The sequence below is a fragment of the Entamoeba histolytica genome, genomic scaffold, assembly GCF_000208925.1.
Source record: "Entamoeba histolytica HM-1:IMSS scf_1104750517061 genomic scaffold, whole genome shotgun sequence".
Taxonomy (NCBI): Eukaryota; Evosea; order Mastigamoebida; family Endamoebidae; genus Entamoeba; species Entamoeba histolytica.
The window spans coordinates 132,482-147,381 of NW_001914867.1; the positions used below are offsets into that span (position 1 = coordinate 132,482).

Below are 14,900 nucleotides of genomic sequence, written 5' to 3' on the forward strand. Positions count from 1 at the left end.
TAAAGATCAAATGGAAATAACAGAAAATAGAAATAATGAAAGAACTTCACATATTTTAATGAATAAAATATTCTTGATACTACCATCATTATTTATAATATTGTTATTCTTATTTTGTATTGTATGTTTGAATAATCAAAATACAATAATGAAATATATTGATAATCCTGTCTTATATAAGTCAAATTATTATGACAATTTCTTTAATGTAAGTAACTTCAATTATTCTGGAGATTGTGGAAAAATATTTAAATATAAAAGACATAACTCACGAGATTTATTATTTTATGGGATTGGATATAATGCTGAACAATGGAAAAGAAATAAACCTCAATTAGTACGTGCTTTAAGAATTACTTGTAATAGTATTCCATTTGCAACAAAAGTAATGATTAATTTTAAAGAACCGCCACCACAAGACCTTCAAAAAGAATTTAATAAATATAAGGTTCAAGTTATTCAAAAACCAATTAACAATGAAAATCCTGTAAATCAAAGATATATAGAATATTATTATTATTTACTTAAATATAAAAAGAACTTTGATAGAATATTAATTATTGACATTAGAGATGTTTTCATATTTGGTGATATTTTTTCTACATTCTCAAGTCAAGAAATAGTATTTTCAACTCAGTGTTATGGTATAAAAAATAATGAAACTCGTTGTAATTATTTTGGTCAACCTGGATATCCTTATAACGATGAATGGCTTGAGAAAGGATTTAATAAAGAAATTAGAAATCAATTTTGTAAAAATAAATATATTAGTCTAAATGCTGGTGTAGTTCTTGGAGGTGTTGAACCTATATTTGAATTTTTAAGAATAATGAAAGACTCGTTATTGTCTCGTAAAGAAAAACTTTCTTTTTGGGGAATTGAACAAGCAACATTAAATTATTTATATTATACTAATGCCTTTAAAAAACTAAATACAACAGTAGATCAATGTACTCAAAGAACGTGCTTCTCAGATTGGCATAATGGAATGTATAACAACAAAACAAAAATCATGTACAGTTCATTGAATGGATGTTCCCCTGTATTGCGTCATAAAATAAAATCATCAAATCATCCTATTGTACTTACTTAATAAAATATTTGTTTTATATAACCTTAATACATTTTTTATTGATAAGTGATTAATCTTAAAATGAAAAAAACATTGAGAAAGAAAAAGAAGATTCAAAGAACTCAAAAAGTATATTAACATTATGGAAATACAAGAAATTACAATTGCTCGACCAATCCCCCAACAGCAAATACACTTTGACAATTTAAGTTCTAACTCTTCTGTTATTACTCCTTCTTCATTATCTTTTGAAATGAACAGACAAATTTTAACAGAACAACAAAAGATTCATTTTGGCTGTCCTCCTCCTGACTCTAATCCAATTCCATTTGGCTCAGTTGACTTTTCTAATTTCCATGTAGATTTTACGTCACCAACTCAGATTGAATCAAATGATTTCTCTGAAGAATTTTCAGATGATAACACATTTAACTATCAACTCTAGAAATGTACATACAATTATAGTCTTTTTTATTATTCAATCTTTTGTCTTTATTTTTACAAGTTATTAAAAATATACAATAATTATTAAAAAGAGATAATTAGAAATTGTTTCAATAAGAAATTTCAAGATATTAACTTTTTTTTGTTTTTACTATTCCTTTGTTATAATAATGAAACTTAAATAATCAAGATTAAAACATAAATTATTTAAGAATGAGAGAGAGCTTTTGTTATAATTGTGTTCATTTGTTGAAAAATAGAGATAACTTCTTGATTGTCTTTAAACAGTATTAATTTTTCCTTTCATGTGAATTTTCATAAAATGAAAATATTAAAAGCAATAAACAAACATTAATTTGATTGGTAGTTTTATCTATCAATGTTTTTAATTTTTTCTTTCTTTCTTCATCTGATTTCCAATACATCATAACAAGTTGTTGAACTATTGAATACATTTTAAAACATAATTGCTTATTCATTTCATTTAGTTGTCCTTCTTTATTATTCATTTGTATGTCTATTTTATTCCATTCTTCACACCAACCAATAATTTTATTCCAATCAACAATTGTTTCTTGTACATTAATGTCTGTGATTGGACTACCAATAATACTCATTCGTTTTTTCAATTCTATGTCTTCTAAATATTTTTTTTCCAAAATATATTGTTTCCAATCATCTTCTTTATTACATTTTATTTGAGTCTTAATCCAATCATTATCATTACTTTCATTTTCTTTCCATGTAACTTCATTTTGTTCAATGCCTTTATTAATTCCCATATGAGCTAATTTTCCATTTCCAGTAATATTAATAATTGAAGTCTGAGTTTTATGAATTTTTATTCCATGTTTTAAGTAATCCTGTTCATATGGTTGAATACTATACTCTTTTGCCATTTCATCATTAGGAAGCCTATTTCTTCTTATTTCAGATACTTGATAGAGTGTTTTAGAATTTAATATTTTTTGCCATAGTAATTGTTCTGAATGTATATCCCCTTTGATTTTTTGAAATTCGTTTTGGACCTTCTCATATTGAATCATTTCATTCAACTCATATGATGATAATACTCGTTTTGTAATTTGATAGTTTTGTGTTTTATTCATTAATAAGCCAAAATCTTTTGGTCCAACAGATTGTAGAATGATATCCATCATTTCATCATTATGTTGTTCTTCCATTAGTAAATCTCAGATCTCATTATTCCAAGTTTATTCCTTAATTATCATGACTAGTCGACTTCAAAGAACCAACCTTGAACGTGCAAATGCAGATTTACAGGATATCCAAGATATTGCCTCTAAAACCCTTGAACATATTCTTGTTCGAGATGAGAAATTAAAACGTTTGTAGTCTTAATATTACAAAAGAATTAAAGAAGGAATTTACACTAATAGAAATGTCAAAAAAGAGTGATGATTTGGTATTTGAGACTGCATCATATCGTGATGATGCAGTTAAATTTAAAAAGATGGTCCAAAGAAATAAGTGGTTGATTTTAATTTTTGCGGTAGTCCTAATTCTTATTGTAATCATTTGTCGTCATTATTTCTTCTAATCAAATAAGAGAATAGCAAGTGATATGGTGATGCTTTTTATAATATTTTTGGTTTATTTTCGTTATATAAAACAGAAAAAATTTATCAATAAACCAACTCAAATAGAAGTAAAACATTTGTGCAAAGCTTTCTTATATTTCACAAGGTTTTCTCTATGAATTTCTGTTACAAATGAATCAAAACTTTTTTGGAGAATAGATATTTTCATATTTTGAGCTGTTTGAGTGAATTTAGCCCCAAAATAATTTAGAGTTTTAACAGAAATAGGTGAGCTGTATCCTACTATTACAAAAGTTTTTTTCTCAGCATCAAGGACAGCGAGAATAAAAGGTAACCATTTCTTATACCTTCTCGATGATGCTTCTGCAAGAAATTGAGCCAGTTGTAATGCTTTATAAGGGGTTTTAAACCGAATTGATAATAACTCATCACTAACAGAACAAAATCGATATTTATTTGCTTCATTAAAACAAGATCCAGACAATAATAAAATAATTCCTGTCTCTACTAAGTTTTTATTAGATTCAATACATTTGGCGAATCCAAAGTCATAAGGCTCAGCAGTAGTACTAGACAATAATTTAAAACCTTCCCAGAATTGTTGTTGCCAATTTTGGTCAGGTTCATCATTAGTGATGATTGACCCTATAGCATGTGCAGCATCAAAAGCACTAATAGAATAATCCATTCCAAATTTTTTAAAGAAAGAAGGGAGAAATAAATTTTCAAAATGATAGAATTTAGAATATCCTTCCATCTTTAATAAAAATTTATTCTTCATTTCTAATGACATTGTTTTATAACTTTGTTGAGCTTGAGATAATGGAATACCCATATCAGCTATTAAAACATCGAATTTTTCTTTCCCTCTACTTGTCCATATTCCAAGTTTTGAAGCAATTTCTCTTGTATGAAACAATGAATCATATAAAGTCCAATGACGTAATAACATTAATTGACAATCCATCTTTACACACATTGGAGTTTTAACTGTTTGAAGAAGGTCTGTTATTTCTAGAGTTTCTAATTGTAAATTATCAATAAAATATTGAATAGCGTGAACATATGTTTTAGCATTAATTTTTAATGAAATGTATTGATCACACACACCTATTGCAGCATACCAATACATATCATTTTCTACTTTATTTAATTTTTTTGCAATTGCAAGTGCAACTCTTCCTACACTTTCTGAATAAAATTCTCCATCACTATCAACCATCTTTCTTATATATTCACAATTATTAAATGATTGACTTTTATTTAATCCTATTAAATCATCATCAACTTCAAGTAAATCAGATTTTTCTAATTGTGTTTCTTGTTCAATGAATTGTTGATATTCATTTGATGTAATTAATCCAATATTTGTATTTGTTACATTTAATTTATTAAATGGTCTGTGTGAATCAATAATATATACAAAAATATTTTCTATATCTCCAAGTAATTCACTTACATCAATTGAACCAGCACAGTCAATAAAAAATACTGTATGAACATCTGTATGTCCAATGGTTTCTTTAAAGACTCTTGACAATGTTTCATAATTATTAACTGGAACTGCTGAATGTAATAATCCATCTTTTTCAAACATCATTGATAAGATTTTATAACATACAATAGCATCTACTGTAGGTGATACATATAATTGAATTGTTTTTTTGTCTTTACCACGATTTCGAAGTCCATTATATAACTCTTCAAAAGAAGTTCCATTAATAATCATCTCACAACGTAGAGTTGGATTTCTTATTTTTTTCAAGTTTTTATTTTTTTTCTTTTTTTAAATAACAACAATATTTTTTTATAAGTACAATTTATACTACTTTTTTGATGTTTTTAATTCTTTCTTTATTGAAAGATATTTATCAAAAAGATCATTTTTAAATAAGAGAATAATAATTGGTTAATTGTTCAATTATCAACTTAATAAAAATATTTATTAATTAAACTATTTTATTAATTGAAATATTTTTGTTTATTAGAAGAATATTTCATAACATCTATTAAAACAGTTAAATTTCTATATCCACGAAAACAAAATAATTTCTTCAAGGTAGAATTTAAATAATCTTATTGTTTGTTTTATATAATATTATATTCTTTTCAAAAAAAAAATTATAATTGTATTTACATTAAAAGTGTTATATAAAATATTATTAAATATACAACCATATTATATAGTACTACTTCTTTGTTTAATTTTAATATTTCTATTAATAAATGTTATTATATATATTTTACTTTGTTTCCTCCTTCTAAAAGTAATACCTATTTCATTATTTTGACATTAATAATTAAAGAAAATGTCTTAATTTTAATAAAAGCTCACTTAAAAAATCTTTTAATAAATTATATAAAAATAATACTGTTTGAATTACAAAAATAATAAAGGTTATCCAAACATAAACGAAGTAAAATCTTCTAAAATTCTTTTTTAAATTTCTTTTTTCTTCTTTATTTTCGTTTTAAGGGAATATAGTATTAATAATAAAAAATACTATTAATTACTATTATAAAATTTTTTTAAATAAAAAATGAAAAAAATTAAACAAAAGTAAAGTCTAACCAAAAATGAAAAAATAAAAATCTATCAAACAAAGAGAGTAAAAGAGTTTAATTCTGATAAATTCTGAAAGTTTCTATTAAAATAAACAATGTTCCATAATTCAGAAAAAAGAAGAGATGGAAGGTGTGGAACATAAACTAATAATTTAAAATTGGAAAAACATCTCAAATTTGTATAAAACATTTGAATAGTAATATGAGTGACGTAGAAGTTCCTGCACTTGCTCTAAGAGATGCTTCTTTTAGTGAGATTCATATTGGAGAAGGAGACGAACAAGTTTTAGAACAAATCTTCTTATCTGATGTTTATACAGCCAAACATGTTATTAGTGATCACATTCATCATACTCCATTAGATTCTAATGCTAGCATTTCAGCAGATATTGGAATGGATGTTTATTTTAAATTAGAAAATATGCAAAAAAGTGGTTCATTTAAAGTACGAGGTGTTATGAACAAATTTAATTCATTAACTCTTGCTGAAAAGAAAAGAGGAGTAATTGCTGCTTCAAGTGGTAATCATGGTATGGCTGTTGCTTATTGTGGTAAACAATTAGGTGTTCCAACTACTATCATTGTTCCAAATTTTACAAACCCAAGAAGAGCAGAAACAATGAAAAGATATGGTGCTACTGTTATTTTACATGGAGTTACTGTTGCAGAAGCTGAAGCTTATGCCAAAGAAATGTCAACTGAAAAAAGACTTGCTTACATTGAAGCTCGTGATGACGTTTCTATTATTGCTGGTGATGGAACAGTTGGTCTTGAGATTTTAAGAGATTTACCAGATGTAGATGCTATTATTGCACCAATTGGATCAGGAAGTTTACTTTGTGGATTAGCTTTAGCTGTTAAAACCCTTGACCCAAGAGTTAAAGTTTATGGTGTTCAAAATGAAAAAGGGTCTTCAGCTTATCTTTCTAAAAAACATCATGTTCTTTGTAGAACTCATCAAAATGAAGATAATGAATTAACTGATGTTGTTAATACTATTGGAAATTTAACTCTTCACATGATAGAATCTTATGTTGATGATATTATTACAGTTGATGAAACCCAAATCACAAGAGCTATGATGTTATTAATGGAGAGATGTAAAGTTATTATTGAAGGGGCTGGTGCTGTTGCTTTAGCTGGTCTCCTTTCTAAAAAACTTCCAATTGAAAAAGGTTCAAAAGTTGCAGTTATTGTTTCTGGTGGTAATGTTAATATGAGATTATTAAATACTGTTATTGATCTTGGATTAATTAATTGTGAACGTTCACTTAAATTAGAAGTTACTGCTCCAGATTCACCAATTAATCTCAATGAATTAGTTAGTATTATTGCTGAACAAAAAGCTCAATTATATGATTTCCAAGTTAAAAAGAATGTAGGTATTGGAATGTGTACCATCAGATTCTCAGTAGAAGTTGCTGATAAAAACCATAAACAAGCTCTTGGTGACGCATTAAAAGCTAAAGGTTATGAATTTGTCTTTGTCTAAATTCACTTCTCTCATTTTCTTAGTTATTTTTCTTTTCTCCTCGTGTGATAAAACAAACATTATATATTTCTTTGAACGTCTCTTTTTATTATTTTGTTATCTTAAAAGAAAGTGAGTAAAATCTCCTATCAAATCTAAATTCCAAAAACTCATAATCTCATTTCTTTATTTACAGTAAATTAATAACAAAAAATAGTAAAAAACTATAAAAATAAGAAGAGTAAATAACGATGAAAAAGTAAAATAAAGAGTTCTGTTTGAGGGTTTTCAAGAAAAAAAGATTAAAAAAGAAATACTGAAACTCAATAATCAGAGAAATTATGAGAGAAATCATTTGCCTCCAGATTGGGCAATGTGGAAATCAAGTTGGAGAGAAGTTTTGGGATATTATTGGACAAGAACACGGATTATCTCCAGATGGTATATTTAATGGAAATAAATTACAACAACAAAGACTAAATGTTTATTTTAGTGAAAGTTCTACTAAAAGATATGTTCCAAGATCAATTAATGTTGATTTAGAACCAGGTACTCTTGACACTATTAAGTCTGGTAAAATGGGACATTTCTTTAAACCAGACTCATTCATTTTTGGTCATGGTGGAGCTGGAAATAATTGGGCTAAAGGTCATTACACTGAGGGAACTGAAATTTGTGAAACTATCATGGAAAGTGTGAGAAAAGAAGCAGAGGCTTGTGAATGTCTTCAAGGATTCCAAGTTACTCATTCACTTGGAGGAGGAACAGGTTCTGGTCTTGGAACATTATTATTAAGTAAATTAAAAGATGAATTTTTTGAAAAGGTTATTTCAACCTTCTCAGTAGTTCCATCTCCAACTGTTAGTGAAACTGTTGTAGAACCATATAATTGCACATTGTCAGTTCATAAATTACTTGAATCTTCTGGAGTCACTTTTTGCTTTGACAATGAAGCATTATTTAAAATTGCTTCAGACATTATGAAAGAACCAAAACCATCATACGAATCATTAAATTCTTTAATATCTTCAGTTATGTCTGGAATTACTTGTTCATTGAGATTCCCAGGTCAATTAAATCAAGACTTAAAGAAACTAACTGTTAATATGATTCCATATCCAAGACTTCACTTTTTCTCATCATCTATTGCTCCAGTTTCAAGTGCACTTTCAATGCAATATGAAAGCTTAAGTGTACAAGAAATTATTCAACAACTGTTTGATAGAAAGAATATGATGGTAGATTTAGACCCAGCTAGTGGAAAGTATTTAACTGCATCATGTATTATGAGAGGAAAAGTATCAACTCATGATGTAGAGGAACAATTATACAAAATAAGAGAAAAAAATCCAGATGCTTTTGTCCCATGGATTCCAAATAACATGCAGTTAGCTGTTTGTGATATTCCACCAAAAGGACTAAATTTGTCAGGAACATTTATTGGAAATTCTACTTCTATTATGGATTTATTCCAAAGAGTAAATTCTCAATTTTTGTCTATGTTCAAGAGAAAAGCTTTCTTACATTTATACACAGAAGAAGGTATGGAAGAGAGTGAATTTAGTGAAGCTACTGCTGATCTTATTGATCTTGTTAATGAATATCGTCAATACGACAAAGCATCACCAGAGGTTGATGATGAACAACCAGACCAAGAGGGTGAATTATTGACTGAAGTCCATGAAGATTCTTTAGCACATTCTCCGACAAATCAAGTCTAAGTTATTTTTCCATATTTTAAATTATCTTCTTAATTACAATGATTTTAGTTTTTCACTTTTTTAGATGAGGTTTTTGTTTATTCTTGTAGTAGGTGTAGTATTAGTTTTGTTACTCAAAAGAATAACAATAATAAGTTGACTAAGGAAAGAGGGGTAAGTTCTTCTTCTTGTATGTGTCTTTTTTTGTGGTACTACACCAACAACTTTTATTTCTAATAAAACAATGAATATAAAATCATTTAATGATAATAACTCATTTATGAACAAATGAAGAATGATATTTAGTTTCATAAATAATGGTTGATAATCATTTTGATGAGATTGACTTTAATTAGAATTAACTTATACGTTTTAGAATTAATATCTAGTTTTCTTCCTCATCAACGATTATTAACAATTGTTTCTTGTCATTACACTCTGACTACAGAAGATGGGATTATATAGTATTAGTTACTAACTTAACTACGAATAAAACATTTGTCTTAGTTATGGCATTGTTTCATTCAAATTTAGATATGGTTTAATGAATATCATTAGACAAATTGTTAATGTGGAGAATCTTTACCGTTAATTTGTTGATTTGATGGAGTTATTTTCTCTCTTGAAAGTGTATCATAGAGTATGTTATAATCAAAATAGAAAATATAGACAGTAATAGTATAAAGATATGTTATAAAGCAATAATTGGACTAAGATGGAATGAAAAGAATGATGAATCACAAAAGTGGAATTAAGTGAATGAGATTATAAATAAAACAAAAAGAAATAAGAATAGTTGTGTATTAAAGTTTTTTTTTTTGAAGAAATAGGACAGTAAAAAGGGTGGATATACAATAATAATGAATGAAGGAAATAATATATGAAGAGAAAAGAGTGGAAGAAAATAAAAGAGAAGTTAAATTAATAAAGAAGAAGTAGAGGGATGATGAGGACTTCCATTTTGAAAAGGTTGTTTTAAGAAAGGGAAATTGAAAGAAGAAAGATAATTAATATCATCTTTATTGAAATGGATTTGACCATTAAGAATAGATAAAACTTTTGACTGGAGATAAGGTGGAAGTTTTTCAAGGGATCTGTTAGTAATTAATTGGTCATAAAGAATAGTAGGATGTTCACTGATTGACTTAAGTGATAAAGATAATAAACGACTTTGTTTAGATTGAAGAAATAAAGACACTAGACAATGATAAATTAAAAGAATATCAGAAGATGTTCTTTGAGATGAAAATTCAGGCATAGAACTGATATATAAAGAATGATAATGTTTATTATGATAATGTACAATAATACTTTTATAGTCAAGAGTATGATATAATAATGATGCATTTGGTAATAATCCGATAATTTTATTATCTTTTAACCAACTTCCTGTTTTTGGTGTTTTTGTTGATTGATAACCACCAATTTTATGTGAATTACCTATGTTTTTATAGAGATATGGAGATGAATAACTACTATGAAGAATATTATCATTCAACTTTGATGATATAAAAACTAGATCATCAGAAATTCCAAATAATGGTGCAATTTGTCTATTATCAAAAATACGTAATGAACTACCAAAACCTTCAGTATGATAAAAACATGCATATGTCCCAATAATTCCTCTACATGGCATTTTTGTGATAAATTGCTTTAATGAAAATGACTCATCCACAGTAAAATAACTTGGTGATCCTGCAGTGTCACTGCATACAATTATATCTGGCATGATTCTTATTAAATCATTATATGAAAATGGTGAACTAATCATAGATATTGTTACTATTTTATATGTTCCATACTTATTCCAATTTTTAGCAAGTTCAAACCAACATTTTTTTCCTCCAATATGTGATCGTAATATAAGTATTCGTATTTCATTTTCATTCATTATTTATGTTCAAGTTGACCTTTTCTTTTTGACTTATCAATTCTTTTCTTTGACTTTTTTATTCTCTTTCTGTTATATTCTAATAACTTAAAATTAAAAAAAACGATTGTCTTATTTTATTCTATTGACTTATAGAGATAGAGATATCCTCGAGTAAATGGTGGGTTTTGTGATTGATAAACTTTATTGTCATTAAACATAATCCATTCATCCCCTTGTTTCATATGACATACATAATGTCCACAATTAACATTTGCTCCAATATGTGACACAAATCCAATAAGTTCATATTTTCCACTTCTATCATCATCATTCCCTTCTTCTTCCATCTTATTTTCTTTTTCTTCTTCCATCTTATTTTCTTTTTCTTCATTACATGTTGCTGCAAATATAATAGCTTGTTCAATATCACCTTTTGTTTTCTCAAGTGCTTTTCGACTGCTTTCTTCATCAAATCCCATGTCTTTCATCATGACTATTCCTTCTCTATATTTATCTGTTATTGTATCTTCTATTTCTTTAATTTCTCCACTAGTTAACTTCATTATTGCTTCTTCTATATCATTATTTGTTATTCTTAATGCTGTTTTTGCTTGTATTTCATCAAATCCCATTGAACTTAGAACCTCTAATTTTTCTTGATTAATTTCAACTTTTTCTTCCTTTTCTTCTTCTTTATTATTACTTTTTAACATTGATAAATCAATACGCTCCATTCCAAAAACATCTGCATCTACTTTTCTTACATCTTCATAACTTAATGCAATTTGTCTTTCTAATTTAATAAGAAGATATTTTGGAAATTTTCCAATTCTTATTCTTTTAGTTGCATTAATATATCTTCCATTCTTTTGATACCCTTCAATTGGTGTTACACTTCCATACATTTTAATAATATCTTCCATATGTAAATCAATATGTTTTCTTTCTATTAAAACCATATATGGAACATCAAGTCCCATTTCTATTATTTTTTCTCTAGTTGTATTAACACTCATTCCTTCTCCTTTAATTTCATTTCGTATTACTACTTCTAAATTTTCTTGAATTTCTTTAAATCCTTCTTGTTCCATCCTATCAATTAAATGAAGAACAAATTCACTACTGTCTTGTTGTTCATTTGTTTTATACATCTGATAATAATGACCTAATCCTTGTTTTAATCCAATAATACTCATTCCAACTTGACTTCCAGTATTGTCTTCTTCTTCTGAACATTTTCCTGAAACAAATCCTTGTGCTAATTTAGCCATTTGAGTTGTCATATGATATTCAATTCCTTTCCAATTCTTTCTAATTAATTGTTGATATTCTTGTTTCAATTTATTTCTTACTTCACTAATTCCAAAGATTAATTGAACACCTGATGCTGCATAACATGTATTTCCACTATTTCTAATCCCTGTTTTGTATGGTCCATAACATATTTTATGTTCTATCCCTATTTCTTCAATTCTATCTCTTTCCATCTTTAATGCTGCTTCTTTTGCAATTTCATCTAAACTTAGTTGTGTCTTACTTAACTTACTAATATCTATTCCATAAAATCCTAAATGTTCTTTTAATAATGGATCTCTAACATCTTCATCCGTATTATAGTCATACATATCTGCTGTCCCATCACTACTAATTGTTCCTATCTTTACAACTAACGGTCTTTTTGTCTTTTCATAATGTTTTAATGCATGTGAATGTCCTTTAACCATCATTTGTTCTCTTCCACAATATACACTTCCATCAATTAAATTTAACCAAAGATTGTCTTTAACATCACATCCTTCTTCTTCACATTGAATATTATTTAAGTCTAACTTTTTACTTCTTGCAATTTGTTGAATATTTTCTGTGTATATTCTTGTTCTATTATTTTCACTCTCACAAACTTTTTTTTCAACTCCTATACTTCCAATAATATATTTAATATAATCTTTTATTTTTCCTTCTTCAAGACTTTCTATATTGATTCTTTCTTTATTTTCTTCTTCTTTTTCAATCCAATACTCTTTTTTCTTTTCTTTAAAGAAATCGTCTTCTTCCTTTTCTTGTATTTCATGAATGACTAGATATAGTTGATGTCCACTAACTTCTTGATGAATATGAAGACATTCTTCACAAAAACTTTGTCCATCCATTAAACAAATATATAATTTGTCATTATTTTGCGTCCCAATAGATACAGGACAATACATACAATCTGTTTTATGGATTTCAGGATATGTTGAAGGAACAACGAATAAATTCATAACTTGTTTTGTTTTTATAAGTTTTTATTTTATTTTTTTTATTTAAAAAGTAAATTAAATTTTATTTCATTTTTAGTCAATTATTGTGTTATACTATGTGTATTTTGCTCTTCATTCTCTTCTTGTATTTTCCAATATTCTTTTAATAAATAAATCACACTTAAACACAATATAAAGAATGGTATAATAATCATTTCTGGAATATGTTCATAAAACTTTGTATGAACTGAATATTCAATTGTACTTTCAGTTTTAATTCCTTTTGAATTATATCCACTAATTTTCATTGTTATTGTTTGTGGTCTTGTTGGAATATCAACAACAAATGAATATGTAGTTATTCCTGCAGTTCCTTCAATATTCATTAATGTATGTTCTTCTAATTTTTCTTTCATATATTCTTTCTTTTGTCCATCACTACTTTCTATTAAAATTCTATATGCTTTATCTCCTACTTCTTCATATTCAACTATTACAACTGCTTCTTTTTCTCTTATATCTATATTCTTAATATAGATTCCTCTTATATTACTTGTTTCTTCAATTTCACTTCTTTTTCTATTCATATCTACACATAGTACCATTCCATTCTTAGTTCCAATTATATATGATTTAGTGTTTTCTTCTTGTAATTCATTTGCTACTATCATCTCATATTTCTTTTGTTTTTCTTGTTGTCTTTTTACTTCTTCTACTCGTTTTTCCCATTTCATTTTATCCCATCCTATTTTTTTATATATTTTTGATGTTTTAAATAATTCTTGATTAATATTATTTCCATTATTTCTTATGACTCGTATTGGTTTACTATAGACAATATCATCAATATCTAGTGAATGACTTCCTGTAAATAATATGATTTCTGACTTCTCTTGTGCTTTTATTATTTTACTATCATACCCTCCTATCTTTGCTCCTATCTTCAATCCCTCCATTATTCTCATGTCTCTTCTTATTTTTTCATTTATTATTCTCATTTCCATAATTGTAAATTTCCCATTTCCTGTTGAAACACTAACACTAATACTTTCTCCATCTCTAAATACTCCTATTGGTCCAACAATACTACTATTGCCAAGTGTAATAGGGAATATATCTATGTTCTTTCCTGTACTTCCATCTAAACAATGAATCTTTCCATTATTCGTTCCAAACATTAACATTGTTATTTTTCTTCCTAAAACTAATCGAAGTACTTCTATCCCATGATTAATTCCTCCTCCTCCATTCATTTCCCATCTAACTCTTCCTGTCATATCAAAACAAACTACATTCCCATTAATATCTCCTGTCACAATGTTTAGTTCTCCATCTCGTGTTACATCTTCAACTACAATTCTCCCCATTATTGGTCCAACTTGAAGTGGCCATCCTTGTGGGTCTTTTACTTTCCCATCCTCTAATGAAACTTGATGAATCCTTCCTGCTGTATTTCCAACAATTATTGTATCTGGTATTCCATATTTCCCTATACTTTCAATCCCACTGATTAGTGCTGCACTTTCTCGAGAATTCATCACTGTTAAGTCAATAATTGTTAATGAAATAATCTTTCCTGTTGATGGCTCAATAATACAAATACCAGAAACACAATACTTTTTCTCATCTATCATTTTCTCTATCTTTTGTCCACTTCGATCAACTGATGGTTTTGGATTAATAAAATACGTCACTGGAACTACTAGCCGTTTCCCATCTTTTCCTTCAATCATTTCTGGATCACTCAATATATGTGCTCTCAATCGTGCATAGCTAAAATCTCCATCTTTTCCTGCATAATTGTCATAAATCGCTGCATGATAACAATTTATATGCTCATCTAACTCATCTTTCTGACAATTTCATTATGGAATAATTCGACTATCGACCTTTGTCCTTCTTTTGTTAATTCTCTTTGGAAAAATGGATCATTTTTGTATTCTTCCGCATTATACTTAACATCTTTATGG

General features: G+C 27.2%; 9 protein-coding genes across 9 annotated transcripts; 4 read left to right on the forward strand and 5 right to left on the reverse strand.

The window, feature by feature from the left end:
• Positions 1-148: 148 nt before the first annotated feature.
• Positions 149-1,093, forward strand: EHI_049870 (uncharacterized protein; the record flags this gene model as incomplete). Its single annotated transcript, XM_652083.1, has 1 exon — positions 149-1,093. One exon carries the CDS (start codon positions 149-151, stop codon positions 1,091-1,093), a length of 945 nt encoding a protein of 314 aa, XP_657175.1.
• Positions 1,094-1,214: 121 nt separating this feature from the next.
• EHI_049880 (uncharacterized protein) lies at positions 1,215-1,517 on the forward strand (the record flags this gene model as incomplete). Its single annotated transcript, XM_652082.1, has 1 exon — positions 1,215-1,517. One exon carries the CDS (start codon positions 1,215-1,217, stop codon positions 1,515-1,517), a length of 303 nt encoding a protein of 100 aa, XP_657174.1.
• A 289-nt stretch (positions 1,518-1,806) lies between these two features.
• On the reverse strand, positions 1,807-2,700 carry EHI_049890 (uncharacterized protein; the record flags this gene model as incomplete). Its single annotated transcript, XM_652081.1, has 1 exon — positions 1,807-2,700. The coding sequence occupies one exon, from the start codon at positions 2,698-2,700 to the stop codon at positions 1,807-1,809; it is 894 nt and encodes a 297-aa protein (XP_657173.1).
• Positions 2,701-3,175: 475 nt separating this feature from the next.
• EHI_049900 (cell division control protein 45 CDC45, putative) lies at positions 3,176-4,807 on the reverse strand (the record flags this gene model as incomplete). Its single annotated transcript, XM_652080.1, has 1 exon — positions 3,176-4,807. The coding sequence occupies one exon, from the start codon at positions 4,805-4,807 to the stop codon at positions 3,176-3,178; it is 1,632 nt and encodes a 543-aa protein (XP_657172.1).
• Positions 4,808-5,845: 1,038 nt separating this feature from the next.
• Positions 5,846-7,135, forward strand: EHI_049910 (threonine dehydratase, putative; the record flags this gene model as incomplete). The annotated part of the gene is made up of 1 exon (XM_652079.1): positions 5,846-7,135. The coding sequence occupies one exon, from the start codon at positions 5,846-5,848 to the stop codon at positions 7,133-7,135; it is 1,290 nt and encodes a 429-aa protein (XP_657171.1).
• Positions 7,136-7,455: 320 nt separating this feature from the next.
• Positions 7,456-8,835, forward strand: EHI_049920 (beta-tubulin, putative; the record flags this gene model as incomplete). The annotated part of the gene is made up of 1 exon (XM_652078.1): positions 7,456-8,835. The coding sequence occupies one exon, from the start codon at positions 7,456-7,458 to the stop codon at positions 8,833-8,835; it is 1,380 nt and encodes a 459-aa protein (XP_657170.1).
• An 895-nt stretch (positions 8,836-9,730) lies between these two features.
• Positions 9,731-10,708, reverse strand: EHI_049930 (uncharacterized protein; the record flags this gene model as incomplete). Its single annotated transcript, XM_652077.1, has 1 exon — positions 9,731-10,708. One exon carries the CDS (start codon positions 10,706-10,708, stop codon positions 9,731-9,733), a length of 978 nt encoding a protein of 325 aa, XP_657169.1.
• A 116-nt stretch (positions 10,709-10,824) lies between these two features.
• EHI_049940 (ubiquitin carboxyl-terminal hydrolase 5, putative) lies at positions 10,825-12,951 on the reverse strand (the record flags this gene model as incomplete). The annotated part of the gene is made up of 1 exon (XM_651362.2): positions 10,825-12,951. The coding sequence occupies one exon, from the start codon at positions 12,949-12,951 to the stop codon at positions 10,825-10,827; it is 2,127 nt and encodes a 708-aa protein (XP_656454.2).
• An 80-nt stretch (positions 12,952-13,031) lies between these two features.
• Positions 13,032-14,663, reverse strand: EHI_049950 (uncharacterized protein; the record flags this gene model as incomplete). Its single annotated transcript, XM_652075.2, has 1 exon — positions 13,032-14,663. One exon carries the CDS (start codon positions 14,661-14,663, stop codon positions 13,032-13,034), a length of 1,632 nt encoding a protein of 543 aa, XP_657167.2.
• Positions 14,664-14,900: the final 237 nt, after the last annotated feature.